Source organism: Dermacentor albipictus, chromosome 8 (genome assembly GCF_038994185.2).
Source record: "Dermacentor albipictus isolate Rhodes 1998 colony chromosome 8, USDA_Dalb.pri_finalv2, whole genome shotgun sequence".
NCBI lineage: Eukaryota > Metazoa > Arthropoda > Arachnida > Ixodida > Ixodidae > Dermacentor > Dermacentor albipictus.
Window position 1 is genome coordinate 70,711,291 of NC_091828.1, and position 21,210 is coordinate 70,732,500.

General features: G+C 45.2%; 1 protein-coding gene across 1 annotated transcript in view; it reads left to right on the forward strand.

The window, feature by feature from the left end:
- LOC135920628 (uncharacterized) overlaps positions 1-19,678 on the forward strand; it is a 34,263-nt gene extending 14,585 nt beyond the window's left edge. Inside the window, exons 4-5 of the mRNA XM_065454916.1 lie at positions 6,005-6,100; positions 19,523-19,678. Coding sequence (XP_065310988.1) covers positions 6,005-6,100; positions 19,523-19,654 — 228 coding nt within the window. The 3' untranslated portion in view covers positions 19,655-19,678. The remainder of the gene's footprint in view (positions 1-6,004; positions 6,101-19,522) is intronic.
- The last annotated feature ends 1,532 nt before the right edge of the window (positions 19,679-21,210 follow it).

Consider the following 21,210-nt stretch of genomic DNA (forward strand, 5'->3'; position numbering starts at 1 on the left):
GTCCAGCGAGTTCAAAAAGCTAGATTTCCTCTTTCGTTCATCACTTCGGTGGCAGAAACCCTGCTGTAGAAGCTCAAACGTAGTATTGATCCCATGGGGGAGCGAGGGAGGTGAGTAGGATCGCCAAAGAAAAGCTCGGCTGGTACCTTATTACCACAAGGTGAGTCACAACCTCAAGAAGGTGGTGGACAGGTATGGGGTAGCTGTTCTGTTTTCCGCCCCGAACAAAATTGCTCGCCTATGTACCCAAATCAGGGGATCTACTGCGCAAGCGTGCAAAGACAAGCACGCAAAACGCTACGTGGAAAAATGTTCCAGTTCTGTGGTTTACCAGACACCGCTGTTTCATGGAAAAACCTACATCGGCCAGACTGGCTTTTGTGTGAGCGAAAGAATGAGCAAACACGCAAACAATTTAAAAAAAAGTCATAGTGCCCATCTCTCTGGCGATTGCAGATCGTGTTGCTGTAAGCTATGTTTTTCTCAGGTGAGAATCATAGCTATGAGCAGAGATAATACTGTGCGCATATCGCAATAATATCAGTGTTCAAGTATCTGTCAGTCAAACAGCTGTTTCGTTGTATGAAGCAGAAATGAAATTGTTGGGTTTTAAGCAAACAAGACGACCTGTCGCTTGCTCTTTGCAGCCCCCTGATATGGAGAGTGTGCGTGGTATATATGTAGCAAGCTTTGTGCCTAATAAGCAGCTGTGAGTGTAGCACAGTCTTTCTCTTCTGTCTCTCGCTTAAAACCTTTCCTTTCCGGTATTTTCCTCTACAATACCATGTCGTTCACTAAGCAGCAACTCGCCCCAAAAACATTTTTGAATATTATTAAAATTCGTTAGCTTTACTATTGACTTGTCGCCTAGGTTCCTCAACATCCGATTGCTGATTCTGTCCAGTCGTGCAGCTGTTTTCGTTCTTAGTCGATTTCTAACGAATTTTATGCAAGAGTGTTGGGAGAAGGATAAAATCTCCAAATAATAGAAAGAGGTTAAATTAGTGATAATTCCAAAACCAGAGAAAAAGCTCAGTCTCGAAAACCTCAGACCTATATTCCTCACGTCATGCGTCACGAAACTAATGGAACACGTGATACAACCTAGAATCAAAAGATACTTGAAAGACCAAGACATGTACTCTGACACAATGATAGGCTTCAGAACACACCTCTCTGCGTGCGATGTCATGCTACAGCTTCAAGAGCAAATTATCGACCACCAAATGAAGGACACGAATTATCATTGGGTTCGACGTGGCCAAAGAATTTGACAACCTAAACCACAAGGCAATCTTAGAATAATTCAATGGCCTATACTTAGGGAGACGTACCTACGAGTATATGAAGGACTTTCTGACTGACTGAACGGTAGCGATCAGTCGAGGGGGTAACGATGAGAAAGCGACAGAGCTCATCGATATGGGGCACCACAGGGCTCTGCGCTCTACCCCACTATCTTTAACATAGTGATGATGGGACTCTCGCATAAACTTAAGGATTTATAGTGTGTAGAACATGCGATCTATGCGGACGACATCACCCTATCTATTGATAGAGGCAGTGACGCCCACATAGAAGAAATGCTGCAAAAGGACGTCAATAGAATTGAAGAGCACTTAGGAAACGCCGGACTTAAATGTTCAGCTGCGAAGTCGGAGGCCTTCTTCGTCAGTCCACAGAAAATGCGAAAGAAAATCTCAAACCACGGGATTAAACTCACCGTTAATGAGGACGCGATTACAAACGTAAAAGCTATACGAGTGCTAGGCCTGCACATTCAGAACAATTAAAGGAATACGGAAACGATTAGAAAGCTTGAAATGAACGTAAGCCAAACATGGTCGAGTTCTCAAAAGAATCGCCAACAAGAAGGCAGGCATGATGGAGGCTAACGTGTGAAGGATAGTACAGTCCTTCGCGATCAGCAAGATCCCGTGCGCCACACTGTACCTTAAACTAACAAGGGCCGAGCAAAAACAAAATAGAAATCCTCATTAGGCAAGGAGTTGAAACAGCGCTAAACGAGCCCCCATGCACATGTACGCGGAGGATACTAAACATAGTCATTTGAAACACCCTAGAATAGTTAATCGAAGCCACACTATTCTCCCAGCAGCAGAGACTAATGAGATGCAGAGGTGGCCTGAGAATTCTAGCGAAACTAGGATACAAAACCCACAGCAAAGTAAGAAACACGGGAGCCATTCCGTCACAAATCAGAGACAGGATACGCATACCACCACTCCCAAAGAATATGCATCCCAGTCACCACCAGGATAGGAGGAAATACAGGGTTAAATTATTACAAAAATCGCTAGATAAAAAGCAAGGGGTGTTCTACACGGATGCAGCAGAATACGAAAGCGGACCGGGTTTCGTCTCAGTGACGACACAGTCTAACGGTGAGAACTCATAAGCTGCTGTACCACGCGAAACAGAGTGGCGGTTGCAGAGGATGTGGCCGTAGCCCTAGCTTCGACTCAAAAAGGGGTCGAAATCATAGTGTCAGATTCCAAAACAGCCATCCGTAATTATACCGCAGGGTTAATCTCCAAAGAGGCGCTCAACATATTTAAGAGAGGACCAATTTCAGAACAATTAGTAAAACTTATATGGACTCCTGCCCACAAAAGCTTGCCTGGCAACGAGAAAGCAACGCGCATTGGCCAGAGAGCCTATTTACCGGTACACCAATGCAGCCTCTCCAGCCAGGGAACCCCAACAAAAAGAAGAAGGCATAAACACTCACAGCGAAATCTTTACTTGTTATGGAATGGGAAGGCGAACACTGCCAGAGGTGCATGAGAAACTAAGCAAGCAAGAAGAGATACCCTGGAGGCAACTCCAAGCGGGGGTGATCTGCAACCCCTACATTCTGAAGAGATGGCACGATAGCATTGAGGACATGAATTGCAAACACTGCCGGGCAAAGGCGGACATGATCCACATAATATGGACATGTTCTAGATACAATACACCAGATAGAGATAGACAATCCTGGGAGTCTTTGATGACCAATTCGAAGGAACATGATCAAATAGAAGTCATCCGCATGGCCTTGGACACCGGTGAACTCCAAGAAGCATCATCCAGATGAAAAGGGAGCAATCCGAAGAGACAGGAAGACTCTTGACTCCTCGGGGCATATTTTACGAGTGCAAGAAAACGCCATTTCTCTCTCTCTCTTTCTGAACGTTAATAATGTTTGCTCAAGCCTTACTTCGTATGGCTTTCAGTTCGTTAAGTTATTTAAATACTGGTGGAGGCTGCTCCCAACGCAATTATCTTTAGTTTGTGAAAAGGTAAAATTGGACTTTTAGCATTTTCAATGTATCCAAAAATGACAAAAAGGGCTGATGCAATGAATACATTCCAATGCCATTCCTTTTCGTTCTAGCACAGTCATGTGACGGCGCTCTGCCAACTTTACGACCAGGATCGGCCAGGCGTTAACAGTGGATGATTAGAGAATAAAATAGGCAAAAATAAATGTTCACATATCACCAGCGCAGCTTGAATGAATTGCGCGCTAGAAAATTGCAGTTATGGAAGTTGCCGGTTCGAAACGGCAGAGTGGCTTATTAGGGATTTGTTGTGGCATAGGCCGGTTTAAAATTTGAACAATACCACCACAAGCACTCCTTCTTTCTGCTGCAACAACCGCGTCACTATTTGGCGCTTTGCTGGAAAGTACTATGTGATGGGACGTTTTCACAGCCTCTTTTTTTTCGTGCTTTTTCTGCAATCCGCCCCTGAAAATCTACTTGCAGCCTCTTTTTTCGCTCGAGCTATTAAAACATACGTATCATGTAGCAAATTGCATTGAGAATAAATACGGATGCCTAAATCAGTTACTACCACTCTCCATTAAATGTAATGAGTGAAAAAAGAATCACCTGATTTCTTTACTTTTATTGGAAATGTTGAGGACAGAAGTAATACCGCGCCTAACAAACCGGTGCTCATTCCACTGCCTCTGCTAAACACAAACGCAGTTTATTAAACTGTATTTCCCTTGACCTTTGCGAACCCTGTATTTTATTGAGGACATCTGAATGCGCGTAGGCTTCCGTTCGCTAAGCATCAAGCGCATGCACGCTATTTCGAAGCGACCGCAGCAAGGGCAGCGTTGAGTGACAAAATTAGTCGCAGCGGCGCGCGGTCTTTCGCCATCGTTCATCACGTCACTGGTTTCTGGCCAGCCACAAAGTTTTGCCTAACGTCTGGATGCCAACAGAGAAGCTTCCACCGGTTAATGTGGTTGCGCAAAAACATGGCCACACCCACGCCACCCGGTTCTGTCTACTTCGCTTTTGCTGCACGATCTGCCACGTGCCAGCAACAAATAAAGGGCAAGATGGGCCTTGTCATACTGTCACCTCACATTCAGTGCGAAATTCTTTTCCAAAACAACGTCGGTGTTTATGAACTCAGCTTTTTGTGTTGATGCTTTTAGCTCGAAGCGACCGCCGAGAGCGGCGAATGCTTTTTCTTCGCCTACCATATGACATATGACATTTACCGTTAGCTATGTTGATTTTTTTTCTCTTGTCATGAGCGCATATCCAAGAGACGCGGGTAAGGACGCGTGAAAGAAAGGATTCTATTACATAGCGTACCAGATTTTCCGGCAATCGTCCAAACGAAAAAGAAGGACGAGGAAACTTGAAACAATGTCACTTTCCAATGACTAGCTTTCAAGATATTCACATGTTGTCAGTATTGTACGTTAGAGCGATGCCAACAGTTCCTTTCGTTGTATTACAGCCAGAAACCTAGTAATCTTCCTTATTTCATGTACGCGTAGCAACGCCACACGGCGACACGACAGAGCAACAGGATCTGCCATTCAAGTGACTTGTAGCAAACCCTTGAATAACGCACGCATTTGGTCACCTCTTTATTTGTCACAATTTTTCCTCATACGAAATTCGACAGCGAAATTAGTTTTTGACCAGGAACATTCTGATTTTATGTTTTCTGGTTGTAATACAACGAAAGGAACTGTTAGCATCGCTCTAACATACAATACTGACGACATGTGAATACCTGGAAAGTTAGTCATTGGAAAGTGACATTGTTTTAAGTTTCCTCGTTCTTTTTTATCGGTTCTACGATTGCCGAAAAATGTGGTATGCATTATAACAGAATCCTACCTTTCACGCGTTCTTACCCGCGTGCCAGTGATTTATCTACACTGAAGCCGCTACGGCCAAACAACCACGTGAGCGATCTCCTTCCCGAGGATTTGTGTTTCCAGTTTTTAAATAAACCTGCTTACTAGTCATGCTTCGAAAACAAGGCCACAGTGTGATGAAAGTCTGTCGTTCTTAAGCCGCAAGGATTAGGCGCACTTGATTGTGTTCTTTTGCACCTTTGGGACGTCTCTGCGGAATATTTATTACAATATGCTTGAACTTTACCGTTCTACAAAATAGAGTAGAAAACATAGGCAGTCGAGTTAGAGAAGAAATGACTAAACAAACAAATCTGGCCTACAAAATGTAATAGTATTTGCCTCTTTGCAGGAGAATATTAGGTTTTCGTTCTTTACCTCTTTTTAAGCTCATAATTTACTATCTTATATTTGTAAAATGCAACTGCACGGCCAATTTTCTACCTTACTAAGAACGATGCTGCGGGTTCTACTTCTTTTTACATAAGCAACAGTCGCTATCGCTCCTTTCAGTTTTTTTGGTGCATCCGTGTACTTTCCTTTTTTTCGCTATTTACGAAACTGAGTTCCTACACTTTATTCTAAGAATTGTGAAAACTCTTAAACGGCTGCATAGCAGCAGTGTTGGGTATTTGTAATACGGAACGTAATAAACGGGCGGAATGGTTGCCTTCGGCATGCAATGTGACGAACGAAGCAAGCGGTACAAAATGATTCACGTAGTCATGTCACTAATACCTAGAGTGTATTATTTTTACAGCTTTAGGCAAGGTATTTGCTTCCAAGAAGACATTACCGCTGTTTTTTGTTGATAATATTTTTCAGCAAGCCGGAGTCGGAGAATGCAGCTACTACTGCAAATATGTGGAGAAAAATAATACTTGGCTATATGGATATTATCCGGACGGCTTATACTGCTGGGTAAGGAGCACTAGTAACATTCATATTCGCTGATCCTTTTCATCGGCACTGCTGCTTTTAGGGCTCAAATTACGATAGCTAAGTGGTCTGTCCATGGCAGCTTCACCCGTAACTCCAATACCGTTCACACTGGGGGACCTGCCTTGAACCCATTCAAGGCAGGTCAACATAACCATACAGCCATGCGTCTGCGTAAATGTTTTTTTTATGTGCAAGCACCATATTATGGCTGTGAGCTCTTCTTCAATAGTGAATAGAACATATAAGGCAAATCACCTTGATCTCAGTGAACAATTTTGCAAAAACCGCTCCCATTACCAGCTTCTTTTGTTTCTTTCCTTTAACGAGTGTGTGTTGTGCCACGCTATCCGCCTAGTACGGAACGAACACAACCATTTGCGGCATTGTATTTTTTTGTCCAACAATTTCAAGGTATTGCGCTGGAGGTAATAATTTATCATACGCACTGAGTACGCATCATACCCACTAGAAAAATATTTCTGTTTGAGTGTGAATGCCTTGCATATTGTTAAAGGAACACTTCACGTTGCCACCGCCTTTCCGGAGCGGTTGCCCTGGAAAGGCGGTGGTCCTTCGTACAAGTTTTGGACAGGACGAATTTTTCTTGAACTGCGAGGCTTTTCTTTCGAGGAAACTGTTTGGGTTTCCTTTGTAGCAGTTGCTACGATCCTGTGGATGTATCATTTTCCCTAAGTAATTACTGCTCTCCATCTTGCGGGTTTCTGCAGAACTATTAGGTCAAACCCCATGTTACGGTTTCACATCAGCGAAGAAGACATGACAAAAGACCAGTGTGTAATCGAACACAATGTCCAACCCTGAAGATTTCGGATTCCTCAGTTAATAATAACAGACGCCTGCGAAAGAATTGTGTTTCTTCGCTATTTGAAGCACATTGTAATCTGACAACGCCGCTTATACTGACAGGATGAAGTTGCCGTAAAAAACCGATAGCAGAAACAATCTCTGGACGACTGTTGACATTTACGTGGTTAGCACGCGCTATCGCCACTACCGAAACACCTTATAAATTAGATATTTTAGACATTATTTATTTCCTCATAAAATGGTACACGCTAACAGTGCAAACTACCGTCTAGTGCAACGTCCAAATATGTAATTTTGTTAGGCTGCTCTAGAGAGATATTATCAAGAAATATTTGCAGAGATGCATTGTTAACATGACTTAGCCTAGAATGAAAAGACACGTCGTGAGTTTTTGCCTTGTTTAGTGTAAGTTTATTTGTTTCAAACCATGATGAAATGCGGATTAGTTCTGCAATAGCAATGCGCTAATGCAGAACTAATTCGGCTTTCAATGAATCTTGCAGTGCCACCGCGCTCCCTCTCTCATGCTTATCTCTGGAGACGTTGCATCTTCTGTCTACGACGACACGACGTCCACACTTTGTGCGTGTCGGAATATGCATTCAAACACGTTTCCCTCAATACGTATAACGCTGGTTCGAATGGACACAAAACCAGAAAAATTGTAAAGCCTTTTTGTCCTTGAAGAGCGTCACGTACCCAGAGGCGCATACCCAGTGATCCAAATTGTCGTCCCAATAGTTCGTTACAGAGCTGGAATCTACCTCACACTGTATGCCACAACTTTATGCCACAACTCTATGCCAAAAATTTTTCAATGGGCTGCCCACAGGGTTTAGTGGCTCTAGGTTTCCTCGGCCGCGTTGTCTTTTCTTCCGAAATTCTGCATTTGCACGCTTCTTCATTTTGGCACTGTTTCTGGTGCGCCCTTCTGCGTACGTTTCTCTTGTTTTCTTTGACGGCCATGGATGGATGGATGGATGGATGGAATAACTTTAAAGAATAGTCCTGCGAGCTACGGGGCGCATGGTCCCATAGAGCGGGCATCTTCCACGTTAGGACCGGGAGTTGTAACTCCCTGGCCGCATCGTGGGCTCGCTGAACGGCCCAGAGCTGCTCCGCCAGGTCCGTGCTGCGTAATGCATCTTGTAGCCTGGCAGAGTCTTGATCCTTGTTTGCGCGGGTCCCTACCACACGGCCACAGCAAGTGATGCACGTCTAGTAAGCTACGGTAATTTTCGCAATGTGATGTTTTGTATAGGTCAGGCATGTAGTGATGTAGTCTGTTATGCGTGGGGTACGTGTTTGTTTGAAGCATTCTGAACGTGAGGGCTTGAGGCCTGGTGTGATTATTGTAAGGTGTTCTGTATAATTTGCGGTCTATATAAAAGTGCTTTATGACCTCGTAATATGTGGAGGGAGGGTCCCGATTCTCGCTGCGATGGTAACGACCAGAATAGGTGGCGTCGCGGCGGGTTAGGTTTCGCGCGCTCCTCTGAGCCATCTCGTTGAGATTGTGAGGGGTGTCCTTGACCTCTCCGAGGTGTGTCGGGAACCAGCAGATGGTGTGATGCTGTAGGGGTGCGATTCTAATGATTATTTGTAGTGCTTGGCTTGCAACTGCTCCTTTCTGAAAGGCTTTGACGTGCGAGCGTGAATCGCTGTAGACGTGGGTGGTAGCCAGGTCTGTGAGCGTGAGTGCGATGGCGACCTGTTCTGCTATCTCGGATTTGTGTGTCTTGACTGTGAGAGCGCTTGTGACTTGACTTTGGTTATTGTTCCTGGCGGCAACGAAGGCCTTCCTGTTTGGGTACTGTGCCACGTCTACGAAACAGGCTAGCATCTTATTATCACGTGTTTCGCGCAGAATAAATGATCCGCGTGCTAGCCTTCTGGGTTGATGGTGCGCGGGATTCATGTTCCGCGGGAGTGGGCAAACCGTGTGGGAGTTGCGTGTGTCCATGTGGCCATGTGTTCTGGTGAAATGATCGCCTCTCACCTATACGTTCGAAATTATTCAGGTAGAGACTGATGTATAGTCGCCTGTGTTGTACGGCTGAAGCAAACTTGTCATTTTCACGCCTTCTCTTTGTGTGTGGTGGCACCCTGCGCCTTAATCTCTCCATGTCTAGTCGTATTTTCGTGAGCTCAACCTCTTGCTTCTTTCGTTCACTCTCAAGAACAATATCTTCTTTCGTTTCGCACTCTTTCTTTCCTCTCGCGCTCCTTCTCTTCCTTTTCGCGACGTATGTTTCCCAGGCCTCTGTGAGCTCGTCCTCATTGAAACCCACCTCGTCAATCACCGTACGAATTTCGGGCTTCCTTAACCTCTGGTTACTCTCCCTACCGAGTTCTGCTGCCAATAGCAACAGTTCCACTTCCTTTAACGTTCTAATATCCATGTTTTTCGAAAGCTGTCTAAAACTTCCCCTGCATTGGCTGCACACCCAGTGGCAATTATTACAGGTAATTACCCAACTGAACCCTGTCCTTATCGTCCGACAAAACGTAGTTGCTCAAGCAGACACTCAAACTCGAGCTTGCAAAGGTCGTATCTCCTAGAGCCATGTTCCCAGGTCCGCCGATTCCAGATAGTAGGACTGGATTCTGCTCCTCTCCTTTCTAGATTCCTCGAGCCGTCCACCACTGCACGCCGTTACTGCGACGGCTCTGTCTCCCTGAGTAACGAAGAGTTTTTTTTTAAACAGGGTTGAAGTACCTCAGACAGGCTGGCCAACGTTTCGATAGGTGGACCTATCTTCGTCAAAGGCGGCCTCGTCATCCTCGGCGTGTTAGTTTTAAAGGGTTAGTGCAGTGACGTCACGTGCGGGTGTTGTCGCTGGCGGCTGGTTTTAAAGAGAGAGATTACAAGAGGGAACAGGCGCTGTCGTCCGACGTCTGTGAGCCTCATTCTCAAGACGAAGGGACAAGAGCGTGAGAGTGGGCACGCGGGGAGGAAAGAAAAGACATAGAAGCAGAAAAAAGGGAAAAAAGGGGAAAAAAGCAGGGGGGAGCCAGGGCCGTACCAAGACACAACAAAGGGGGGGGGGGTGAAAGAAAAAGAAAGAGAAAAATGAAATCTTTAAGAAATACGGGGGCTTGGGAGCGTGTTGGGGATGCGAAAGGTTAGGAGGTATTCAGGGGAAGTCGTTGGCGGCATGTTTTTGAGGCATTAGAACGGCCGGTCAAGCAATAGGTCGAGTAATTTTGAAATAGTTAAGGTGGCGACGAGGAGTCTGCGGTGCAATGTGTGGGGTGACTGAAAGGCAGCGGCATGGTCTTTCAAGGGGCACTGCCCCACGCGCTTAACGTAGGTGTCGTTACGGCGGCATCCAGAAGGCGATACTCTGGCTTGAGGCGCCGAAAAAGGCATATTGACTTCGGAATGTGTTGTCGAGGGGGTTTCAAAAAAAAAGACTAAAAAAGGGGGGCAGGGGGAAGGGGGGGGCGAAATCGGTATAGCAAACAGGAGGGTGACGCGTGCAGAAGCGGGCGCGGGCAAGTGTACATGGAAGAAGGGAATCGTACACTTGGTATAGACGTAAAATCCTGAAAGAGTACATTAAATTGAGTAGTAGGCAGGAAATTTTTTTCCCTTTCTCCCTCCTTCCCCTTTTTTTCCTCCGAAATGAAAGAGTAGGTGAGGTTAAGAATTAAAGTTGGCTGGTGGCCTAATGTGTTTTGTGTATTGGTTGATGATATGAGAGTTTCAGATTTAAGTTACAGCTTTTAAAGATTCTAAGTTGCCGCGTGCCAAATTAATTCCTGTCGGGTGTAGGCAATTAAACTTGTGTATGAGGTATGATTCCGTGTACTTCCTTTCGCGAGGGGAACGGAAATTTGTTTGTAGTATATAGAGCCTTGCTTTGTCAAACATATGTCCATGTTCAATAAAGTGGCTGGCTACTGCTTTGGGTAAATTGTGTTTTGTGTCCGCGCGGTGACCATTGAGTCTTGCATTGATTTGTTGTCCGGTCTCACCTATGTATTGTTTGCTACAAGCGGCGCATTCTAGACAGTAGACTACATTGCTTGATGTGCAGGTGAAAGCCGAAGTTACCTTGTGTGTGTAATTCGACGCTGTACTTTTTACTGTAGTAGTGGATTGAATGTGTTTGCATGTAGAGCACCTGGGGCGACCACAGGGATTGGTTCCCAACTTCTTCTTTTTCTGTAGTTTGGCGTGCACAAGAACATCTTTAAAATTAGTGTTGCGTCTGTAGGCTACTCTGGGAGGGTCGGGAAAAATCTTCTTAAGTTTCTGGTTGCTGGTGAGAATCGGGTAGTATTTACTTAGGATGTTGTTCACGTTTGGGAGTGCGTTTGAGAATTTAGTAGTTCTAGGAACCAGCTCTAGGAACACTCCCACCACACCATCGCGCAAACTGGCAAACAACATTACATAATGCCTCACTTTCACTTTTGAATATCCTCAAAGAACACTGCGAAGAGCAAATCGAAACTTTTAACCACAGACTTAGGAACATAACCCTGACACCAGATGAGAAGAGAGATTTAGAACATTACGGCGAAAAACAATCTAGAAAATTGGTTCAATAACAAAGGAAAAAAGCAAATTTTAATCAAAAAACAACCTTCCAGCCAAACAGCCACCACACCAAGACAAGAGGGACCTCGAGCTTAGAAGGACCAGACAGTAAGGAAATTTCCACAGAACTAAACCGCTCCAATGTTATAGACATTTCTAAAACATTAAGTCAAAAAGAAATAGCCGTACTCAGCAAGGGCTTAAACTTTTGCCCCACGAACAACACAATAAATGAATTCGAGCTTCACAAGGACCTCTCAGAATTCTCCCGACGAATGCGTATCCGACACTTTTTTGCAGACACACCAGACACCGGGACGACACCACTTAGAGCCCAATCCACTTGGACTCCCGAACCAGAACAAGCCATAGAACTTGACATATACCTTAAAACTATCACTAAAGAAATTATAAGCCAATCCAAGACATCTAAGCGACCTAAAAACATAACTGCGTCGGAGAGTCATATCATTTCAAATCTGAGCTGCCGGAATGACATTGATATTAAGAAGCAGATAAGGGTGGAAGTATAGTTATTTGGCCAATAGAAAAATACAAGCACGAGGCTTACAGACAACTAAACAACCCAGAACATTACCGCAAACAAGATAACGATCCGACATTGTCCTACACAGTGACAATTACCAACAGGCTGAAATCACTTTTGGCTGATGAATTGATAACACCATCAGAATACAAATTTCTTAAACCAAGCAACAAAACTGCCGGGCGTTTTTACCTCCTTCCGAAAATTCATAAAATTCCATCCGCTGAACTATACACTGCTATTATCCCAGGCCGTCCGATAGTATCAAACAACAACACCCCGACAAAGAGCATCTCCACATTCCTTAACCACTACCTTGGTAACTTGCCGAAAACACTTCCGTCATTTGTACAAGATACGCCCCACCTGCTGAGAATTATAGAAGACATTAATACTAAAGGCACACTACCCCACAACACAATTCTCGCAACACTAGACGTCACGGCGCTGTACACCAACATTCCAATCCCTGATGGTTTATCTTCGATAAAACAAACGCTGTCTAAACACAGTGCACAACACTCTACTGTAGTTTACCTGTCTCTCCTTGAATTAGTTCTCACACATAACTACTTCGAATTTGAAGAGAGTTACTACCTACATATACATGGTACAAGCATGGGTACGCCTTTTGCACCAACCTACGCGAACATATTTATGGGGATTCTAGAAACAGATTTCCTATCGCGCTGCACTACCAAGCCCCACACATACCTACGATACATAGACGACATACTCATAATCTGGGGACATGGCCAAGACAGTCTAGATAAATATGTATCCTTTCTAAATTCTGTTCACCCAACAATAAAATTCACATCAGAATCCTCAACTGAGCGCATAAACTTTCTGGACACAACAATATACATTGACAATGGTGAACTAAAGACAACGCTCTATAGGAAACCTTTCGACAAACAACAGTACCTACAATATACCAGCCACCATCCCAGACATTGCAAACAAGGCATCTTCAAAGGCCAAGCCACACGACTACGTCGCATTTGCGTTGAAAACCAAGACTACATAGATAGACTCGATCACCTTAAAGAAACGCTATCAAACAGGAACCACCCAAACAGTGACCTTCAAACAGCTTACATCGCTGCAACCAAACTTGATCGAGCCGAGGTCCTCAAGCCCCGCCCGAAGATCACAAGAACAACAACGCCTCTTCTTACTACTAAATTCTCAAACGCAGTCCCAAACGTGAATAACATCCTAAGTAAATACTACCCGATTCTCACCAGCAACCAGAAACTTAAGAAGATTTTTCCCGACCCTCCCAGAGTAGCCTACAGACGCAACACTAATTTTAAAGATGTTCTTGTGCACGCCAAACTACAGAAAAAGAAGAAGTTGGGAACCAATCCCTGTGGTCGCCCCAGGTGCTCTACATGCAAACACATTCAATCCACTACTACAGTAAAAAGTACAGCGTCGAATTACACACACAAGGTAACTTCGGCTTTCACCTGCACATCAAGCAATGTAGTCTACTGTCTAGAATGCGCCGCTTGTAGCAAACAATACATAGGTGAGACCGGACAACAAATCAATGCAAGACTCAATGGTCACCGCGCGGACACAAAACACAATTTACCCAAAGCAGTAGCCAGCCACTTTAATGAACATGGACATATGTTTGACAAAGCAAGGCTCTATATACTACAAACAAATTTCCGTTCCCCTCGCGAAAGGAAGTACACGGAATCATACCTCATACACAAGTTTAATTGCCTACACCCGACAGGAATTAATTTGGCACGCGGCAACTTAGAATCTTTAAAAGCTGTAACTTAAATCTGAAACTCTCATATCATCAACCAATACACAAAACACATTAGGCCACCAGCCAACTTTAATTCTTAACCTCACCTACTCTTTCATTTCGGAGGAAAAAAAGGGGAAGGAGGGAGAAAGGGAAAAAAAAGAAAAAAAAATTCCTGCCTACTACTCAATTTAATGTACTCTTTCAGGATTTTACGTCTATACCAAGTGTACGATCCCCTTCTTCCATGTACACTTGCCCGCGCCCGCTTCTGCACGCGTCACCCTCCTGTTTGCTATACCGATTTCGCCCCCCCCTTCCCCCTGCCCCCCTTTTTTAGTCTTTTTTTTTGAAACCCCCTCGACAACACATTCTGAAGTCAATATGCCTTTTTCGGCGCCTCAAGCCAGAGTATCGCCTTCTGGATGCCGCCGTAACGACACCTACGTTAAGCGCGTGGGGCAGTGCCCCTTGAAAGACCATGCCTCTGCCTTTCAGTCACCCCACACATTGCACCGCAGACTCCTCGTCGCCACCTTAGCTATTTCAAAATTACTCGACCTATTGCTTGACCGGCCGTTCTAATGCCTCAAAAACATGCCGCCAACGACTTCCCCTGAATACCTCCTAACCTTTCGCATCCCGAACACGCTCCCAAGCCCCCGTATTTCTTAAAGATTTCATTTTTCTCTTTCTTTTTCTTTCACCCCCCCCCCTTGTTGTGTCTTGGTACGGCCCTGGCTCCCCCCTGCTTTTTTTCCTTTTTTCCCTTTTTTCTGCTTCTATTTCTTTTCTTTCCTCCCCGCGTGCCCACTCTCACGCTCTTGTCCCTTCGTCTTGAGAATGAGGCTCACAGACGTCGGACGACAGCGCCTGTTCCCTCTTGTAATCTCTCTCTTTAAAACCAGCCGCCAGCGACAACACCCGCACGTGACGTCACTGCACTAACCCTTTAAAACTAACACGCCGAGGATGACGAGGCCGCCTTTGACGAAGATAGGTCCACCTATCGAAACGTTGGCCAGCCTGTCTGAGGTACTTCAACCCTGTTTAAAAAAGTTTATACCACAGTGTGCCATTCCATCTGCCAGCCCCTTTCTTGTTTTTGTGAGTAACGAAGAGGAAGTTTGGCGATCTCTCATTCGCAGAAGTCGCTTGTCCGTCGTGGTTTTTCTTGACCTTCGAAGTTCGTGTCTCCCAGAGCCACGTTCATAGGTCTGGTGATCCTAGATCTTGAAGCCTGCCTTCTTGATCACTTCCTTCCAGAATCCTCAAGTTGTCCAAGACTCCACGTCGTTACTGCAACACTTGTGCCTCCCTGAGCCACGAAGAGGAGGTCTGCTGATCCCGGATCCGCAGACGTCGCTCTTCGGTGTGTAGTTTCCCTCGACATTGCGAAGTTTCTGGAGCAGTGTCTCCCGTAGTCACGTGCACAAGTCCGCCGATCCCTAATCGTGAGGGCCGCCTTCTTGTTATCACGGCTTCCAACCAACTTGCTGCAGCATGGGTGGCATTCAGGGCATATAATCCACCAAGTCCATCGGCTGCTCCGTCAGGTTGTAGAAATTGAAGAAAAGTGTTTTTTTTTAGTATAGTTGCACGGCTCCCCTTCGGAAGCCCACTCCATGCAGGGGCAAGTTAAACGTCAATGTTCACATCAGGAACTTCTGTGTTCACTTTGCAAAAGTCTCTGTTTCTAGTACCGTCATCTTCCCTATGCGAATCGAGTAGTGAATCTGAAAACTGTCCAGTAGCAAATCACCATCGTCCATTTCATCGCGATACCACTCCCATGCTCATCTATAACCGCAGTAACTCCGCCTCGACGAAGCTGGTTTGAAATTTGTGTAACGAACACTTAGTTCATTCATCGTTGCCCCCCCCCCCTCCCCTCGTTCTTTGCTCAGTCTGCCAGGCCAGGGCGGGCTGATAGCCTTTCCTGTCTTGACGGCTGGATAAGTACTGAGGGACGGGTGGTGCTTTCACTCGTCTAATTACCAGCCGCTATAAATTCGTTGTCGTGCTTCTCTCTCTTTCATCCTTTTCTGCGGATTCCACGTAATAGTGCGGGGGTGAGCGCTTTTCCAAAATATTGCTACCTACTACTGCTGTTAATGTGTGGGAGTTACTGAAAATATTCAGGGACGACTCAAGGAAAGATATTAAATTGGAGCTCCTATTAGGCAAGTCCTGGCCCCGCAATAGAACAATTTGTTTTCACTTAGTTCAGGTGAAAAAAGGCAAAATCTCGAAAATAAACAGCTGGTCTTTGAGATCAGAGAGGTTGTCCATCAATCCCTCATAAATGCACTTGACATCATCTTCCAATGGCTTCTTGGGCAGTGTTGCATCTTCGGAAATTGCATTGCTGATGATGTGAGCCCGGTCAGGCCTTAAAGAAACTTTCACAGTTCCTATACCCTCATCAAGAAGAGACCCTGCCTGGGGTCCTCGTTGAGTTGCTCAAAACAAGATTGAAACTGCAGAACATCCCCAATTTCTCTATTGCTCTTCTCCATCGAACGGATACTACATTCAAGCTGCAGGTTCTATCCAGCTTCTTGTTCCGTGCTGCAACTTTAATCTTCCGCCTGTGGTTAGGGGTGGCTTTTACGAAAGCCTACTCATCTGTTGTTGGAATGTTCAACACACCGATCTGTGACTGATACAGCTGTGAGGAAACGTTAGAGCACGTGTTGCGTTTTGTAATCGCCATGAAATCGAAGGCGACGTTCTTCGGATGCTGTTAAAGTAATTAGGCAGCAGACTATATTCAGGCTAGAATTGTTGGACCATGGACCTACGCGTCACAGGCTTACAAACCGACGCGGGCACTGCTACAATACATGGAATCGATTAACCCCAGTGACTGATTGTAGGCATGAAGTCATCGAGGACCACTCGTGCTCTCACTGGGAATAATCCCTTCCCTCCCACTTTTTTCTTTTTCTTCATCCATTAAACTCTCGCCCCCCACTTAGGGTAGCAAACCAGACATGTGCCTTGTTGACCTTCCTCCTTTTCCTTCATTGTTTACTTCATCATCCTACTTCGAAAATGTGCGTCCCACTGCAGCGGGTTCAGCGACGTTCGGCGAGGTTCTGTCATACTAGGCATGGTCACTAGACCTCAGTTCTTTACGCCTCATTCTATCGCGCAGGGCGGAGAAATAGTTCGTAGCTTCGAACAGTGAAGGCAAATAAATTAACTATGACGCAAAGCGTCACCGAGCAAAGCTAGCCAGAGGTTGCATGACGCCAATTTTTAATATCATTGGAAACAGAGAAGCAACTTTATTAAATACAAAAGAGCTAACAAAACGGCACAAAGCGGAATTTTAAGACAAGCAAACTAACGTCCGCATTCGTCAAAGCCGCTGCGTTTGCCTACGCCTCGGTCAGAATATATACTCTGCAATTAATTCAGCACATACTTCACTGATCTATCTATCAGAATCATCCTAGCAACACCACACTGTCATCATCCCCGGCCTAGCTTGAATAACGTTAAGGCCCGGTAACATCGAGCCCATCGTGACCCTAACATCTGAGAAGATGCGCACAAGGCACGGACGATTGGCATACTACTTGGCAGCCTGTCGCTGAGAGGCACCCTATCACAGTTGGCCGGCAATGTCGCTGACGTGACTACGTGTTGGTGTAGTTAAGTTTTAGGTGGCCGGCACCAACAAAACAGTCTGCCGACAGTCGTTCGGCGAGCTTTTGCGAAACCAGCCACAGAGCGAAAATATTTCTTCGACAACACGTTTCCCGTTCATATTGCGCTGTATAAATACTTAATCTATGTTAAAATCAGTGCATACATTCTTCCAAAGTTTAATTAGACTATCGTCAGCCCTTGCCAGCCATCGGAGTAAAGTTATAGAGCCATTGATCATTTTGTTCAGTGGAGAGCCTACTTGCAGCCGGGGGGTTCGTGCACCCGCTACCAACGGGCATGAACTAAAGGCGCGTTCCCACTAGGCCAACACGACACTAAAATTTTCTCAACTGAGTTCAGTGTAGTTCAGTTATAGTCATAGTGAAATAAAATGAACCAACCTTTACTTCCTATAGTGCGCACACATGAATTGCGAAGCGGCGACACGGCAAGAAAATTGATATCCTGCTACCCAAATAAGAATCGACAGCCGTATTACGCGTAGGCCTAGCAGGGCCGCGCCAACCAGGGCGTGCTCAGAGAAATTTTTTTCTGCCACCGCCCATCGCCGTGCATATCGCACGTGCACCGTGCATCTGCAGTGAAAAAAAATGACGCTAGGATAAGGTACGTGCGCTAGAATTCCGTGCCGATCCATTCGGATTCTCAGAACAATATCACAGATGCGACAATAGGCATACCGTTTTCGCGTCCGCCTTCTGCAGCTGATGACGACGCAGTGCTGTGAATGGAAAGAAAAGTCCCATGCGGGGTGTAGACACCATAGCAGCACGACAAGCTCAAGCATTTCTCTTTTAAAACACCGTAGCAATCTTCCTTACATTTATGATATGTCAGGCGGGCGACAGCCGTCTGAAAGGTTTGGTTAAAGAAAAGTGTTCTTCCGGTGAACAACCACCACCTGAAGCACGCTGTAGCACTTAGTCTTCAAGATTTACACAAGGCCCATATCTCTCTGGCGTTCCTCCTCAGCGGACAAAATGTTAATCGGGGTGGCTCATCGTTCTTGATTATTTCAATATTGATGAATTTCTACGTAGAATATGGAAGTGGCTACTACCATTGCGCCAGTCTGCCCGTGCTACAGGGAGCAGGATGTCTTCAGGTTAGGAAAGCGTGTTGCGTAACGACACTATCCTCTCCATAAACTTGCGCATCCTCCAGGTTACAAAAAGGGATCGGAGAATTCATATTATGATTACTGTTGACAGTAATCTGTTTAGCACTGAATCAATAAAGCCGTAGAAAGTATTGACATCATCGAAACGATTTATCCTTGCGCCGTGCGCCAAAGCGGGACTTTTGCGCTTCCGTTCGAACACTGGACGCCATTTTTGACGCCAAAGCGAAGCCAGCGCGTGCCCTTGGAAATGCACGGCAGACCAGTGCGTGCGAACGCTCAGAAGCGCGGCATGCGGCAACTCGGCTCTTTTCTCGTTTGTCTTGCTGGACGCGCTGCACCATTTCGTGGCACTGCTGGAAAATACGCGAGTTGCTTCCTATATGAGAAGCGTGGTGTGTCGGTGTCTGCAAACTCTAATTGTTCCCTCGCTTTCCGCACATGCACATACTCAGTGGCCCAAACTTGTGAGCTGTTCTTGAAGAGCGGCACATACTCAGTGAATTCATTGCGCAGTTTGCCAAAGCGTTGCCGTAAAAAGGCGTTCATTTAAATGCGCCACATATACAGTGCATGTTGCTAAACCGTCGGCTGGCTGTCCCAAAAATTAGCCTGTGAAGTGAATACTGTTACAACCATTTTTAAAAAGATGTTTTCTCATTACTATTACTGAGGTTCTATGCGCGCAATTGTGTTTTGCAGAAATAGCCAAATAACACCTGCCAACGATCCTAGCCACCTAAATCTTCGCGCAACCGGTTTATATGTGCAACAGGAAAAGCACTCCTGTGTCTATCCATAGCTGAAATAAGTATATCTGCAACGGTGAACCAGGGTGTACATTTTTCACAGTGGCATTCTTGCTTCTGCACCCTTCGTAGTTAAGCAATTATTTTCTTTTGCAGGCGGACGATGACGGTGAAGATAAGCAGCGATTGTTGGGACTATGCTGGCATGGAGTTTGCTACCCTCTTGATCACGATAACGTCACGCATCTTTCTACACCGGCCGACGACATAATCTCGGAACAGAGCTAACAAGTTTTCGGCATAAAAATAAATGCGTGCAACAATGATATAGTTTTGCAGCCTTCTTTGCTCCTGATCTGCCAGTTCTCATTCACGCGCAACGATATATTGCATTTCGATAGATTACCGCTAAAGAGAGAATGAGGCAATACAATATGTATCAAGTCTATAGATGATTTAGTTTAAATCAAGTACTTGTACTGGTACTAAGAGGTTCATAGGTATGCCGGCCTGAAAAAAAAATATAGTCCATGCTGAGTGACTAACTGAGCGTTTGCGCAAGAAGTATGGCTGTGCGAATAGCAATTTTTTAAAACCGAATCCATTACGAGTCGAATAGTGCCAGCATTTCTGGGTCCTGTTAGTAAATAGTATTCACATCCGGGTATCCAAAACTCTAAAAAAGTTTGTCAGTACATCGTATATTACAAAGAACACTTTAATAAAGCCACAAACAAAGCGTTAGGAACAATCATTACTAATAACATTAATAACACACAACTCATCCTCTGTATAGCATACGTGCTCATGGATTGTACAAATTTTATAAAGGCACCCTTATTGTTCAGCTAGCATACGTATTTACTTACTCGAAAAAATAAGAATTCCGTGCGGTCTTGAGAAGTGAAAAAAAAAACGCGCCTTTAAAGTTCAAGTGGCAGTGGCATATGGTGGCACTATTGTGTAAAGTGTGTTGCAGTCACGCATTGCGACGAAATACCACAGCATCGGCATTTAAAATACAGTATTAGACAGTACTCACTGCCTAAGCGCGATCCTTGCCTAAATTTCAACACGCGAGTGCTAAGGCACTCGTGTCGCGGAAAATATAGTATGGGCATCGGTGGTGTTGTCCATGAGCGAAAATCGCCACACATATTTCGGTACATGTATATGCCAGCCTTGCTACATATTATCCGGTATATGCGGGTTGTATTGCCACACTATTCTACCTCAAAAGTTGCTCAGGCCTTGCCTTGCATTCTTGACAAAGTTATTCGTCGGAATTGCGAGATTGAAAACGCGCTAACCAATGTTACGAAAGAAAACATCTACAGCGCATGCCTTTTATGTTAAATATTCTCAGACTTAAATATTGAAGGCGTGAAATAGAAATAGAAAGGTGAAAATGCGCAGTTTTCTTGGCGTGGCTGCGCACCACCTCTGGGATCGATCCGCGCTAGAGGCCGCTTATCCACCAGAAAGCTGGCATTCGTGAGTAGCGGTCGCCACCGACGTTTTCCGGTAAACATTACGGTTACATAAACTGCAGTGTCCAGAAAGAATGAGCAGCAGTCAGGGCTCTTCGAATTCTATCGCGTTCGAAGCTTAAGCATCCTCCAAAGTTTTTATTGTGAGTGATCTTGTGAAACGGAGAAGTCTGGCTGTCTGGGAAGTGCAACAAGCTCTGTACTGTTACGTAGACTCTGAATGGGATGAAAGTAGCGTCATTTTGCTTCAATGTTATGTCTGATCACGTGCAGCCGACGTCGTAAAGTGTTCGAAAAAGAAATGTTCGGATTTTGAATAGTGACCATTTCATTAGCAGACCAAAACTGGGTAGG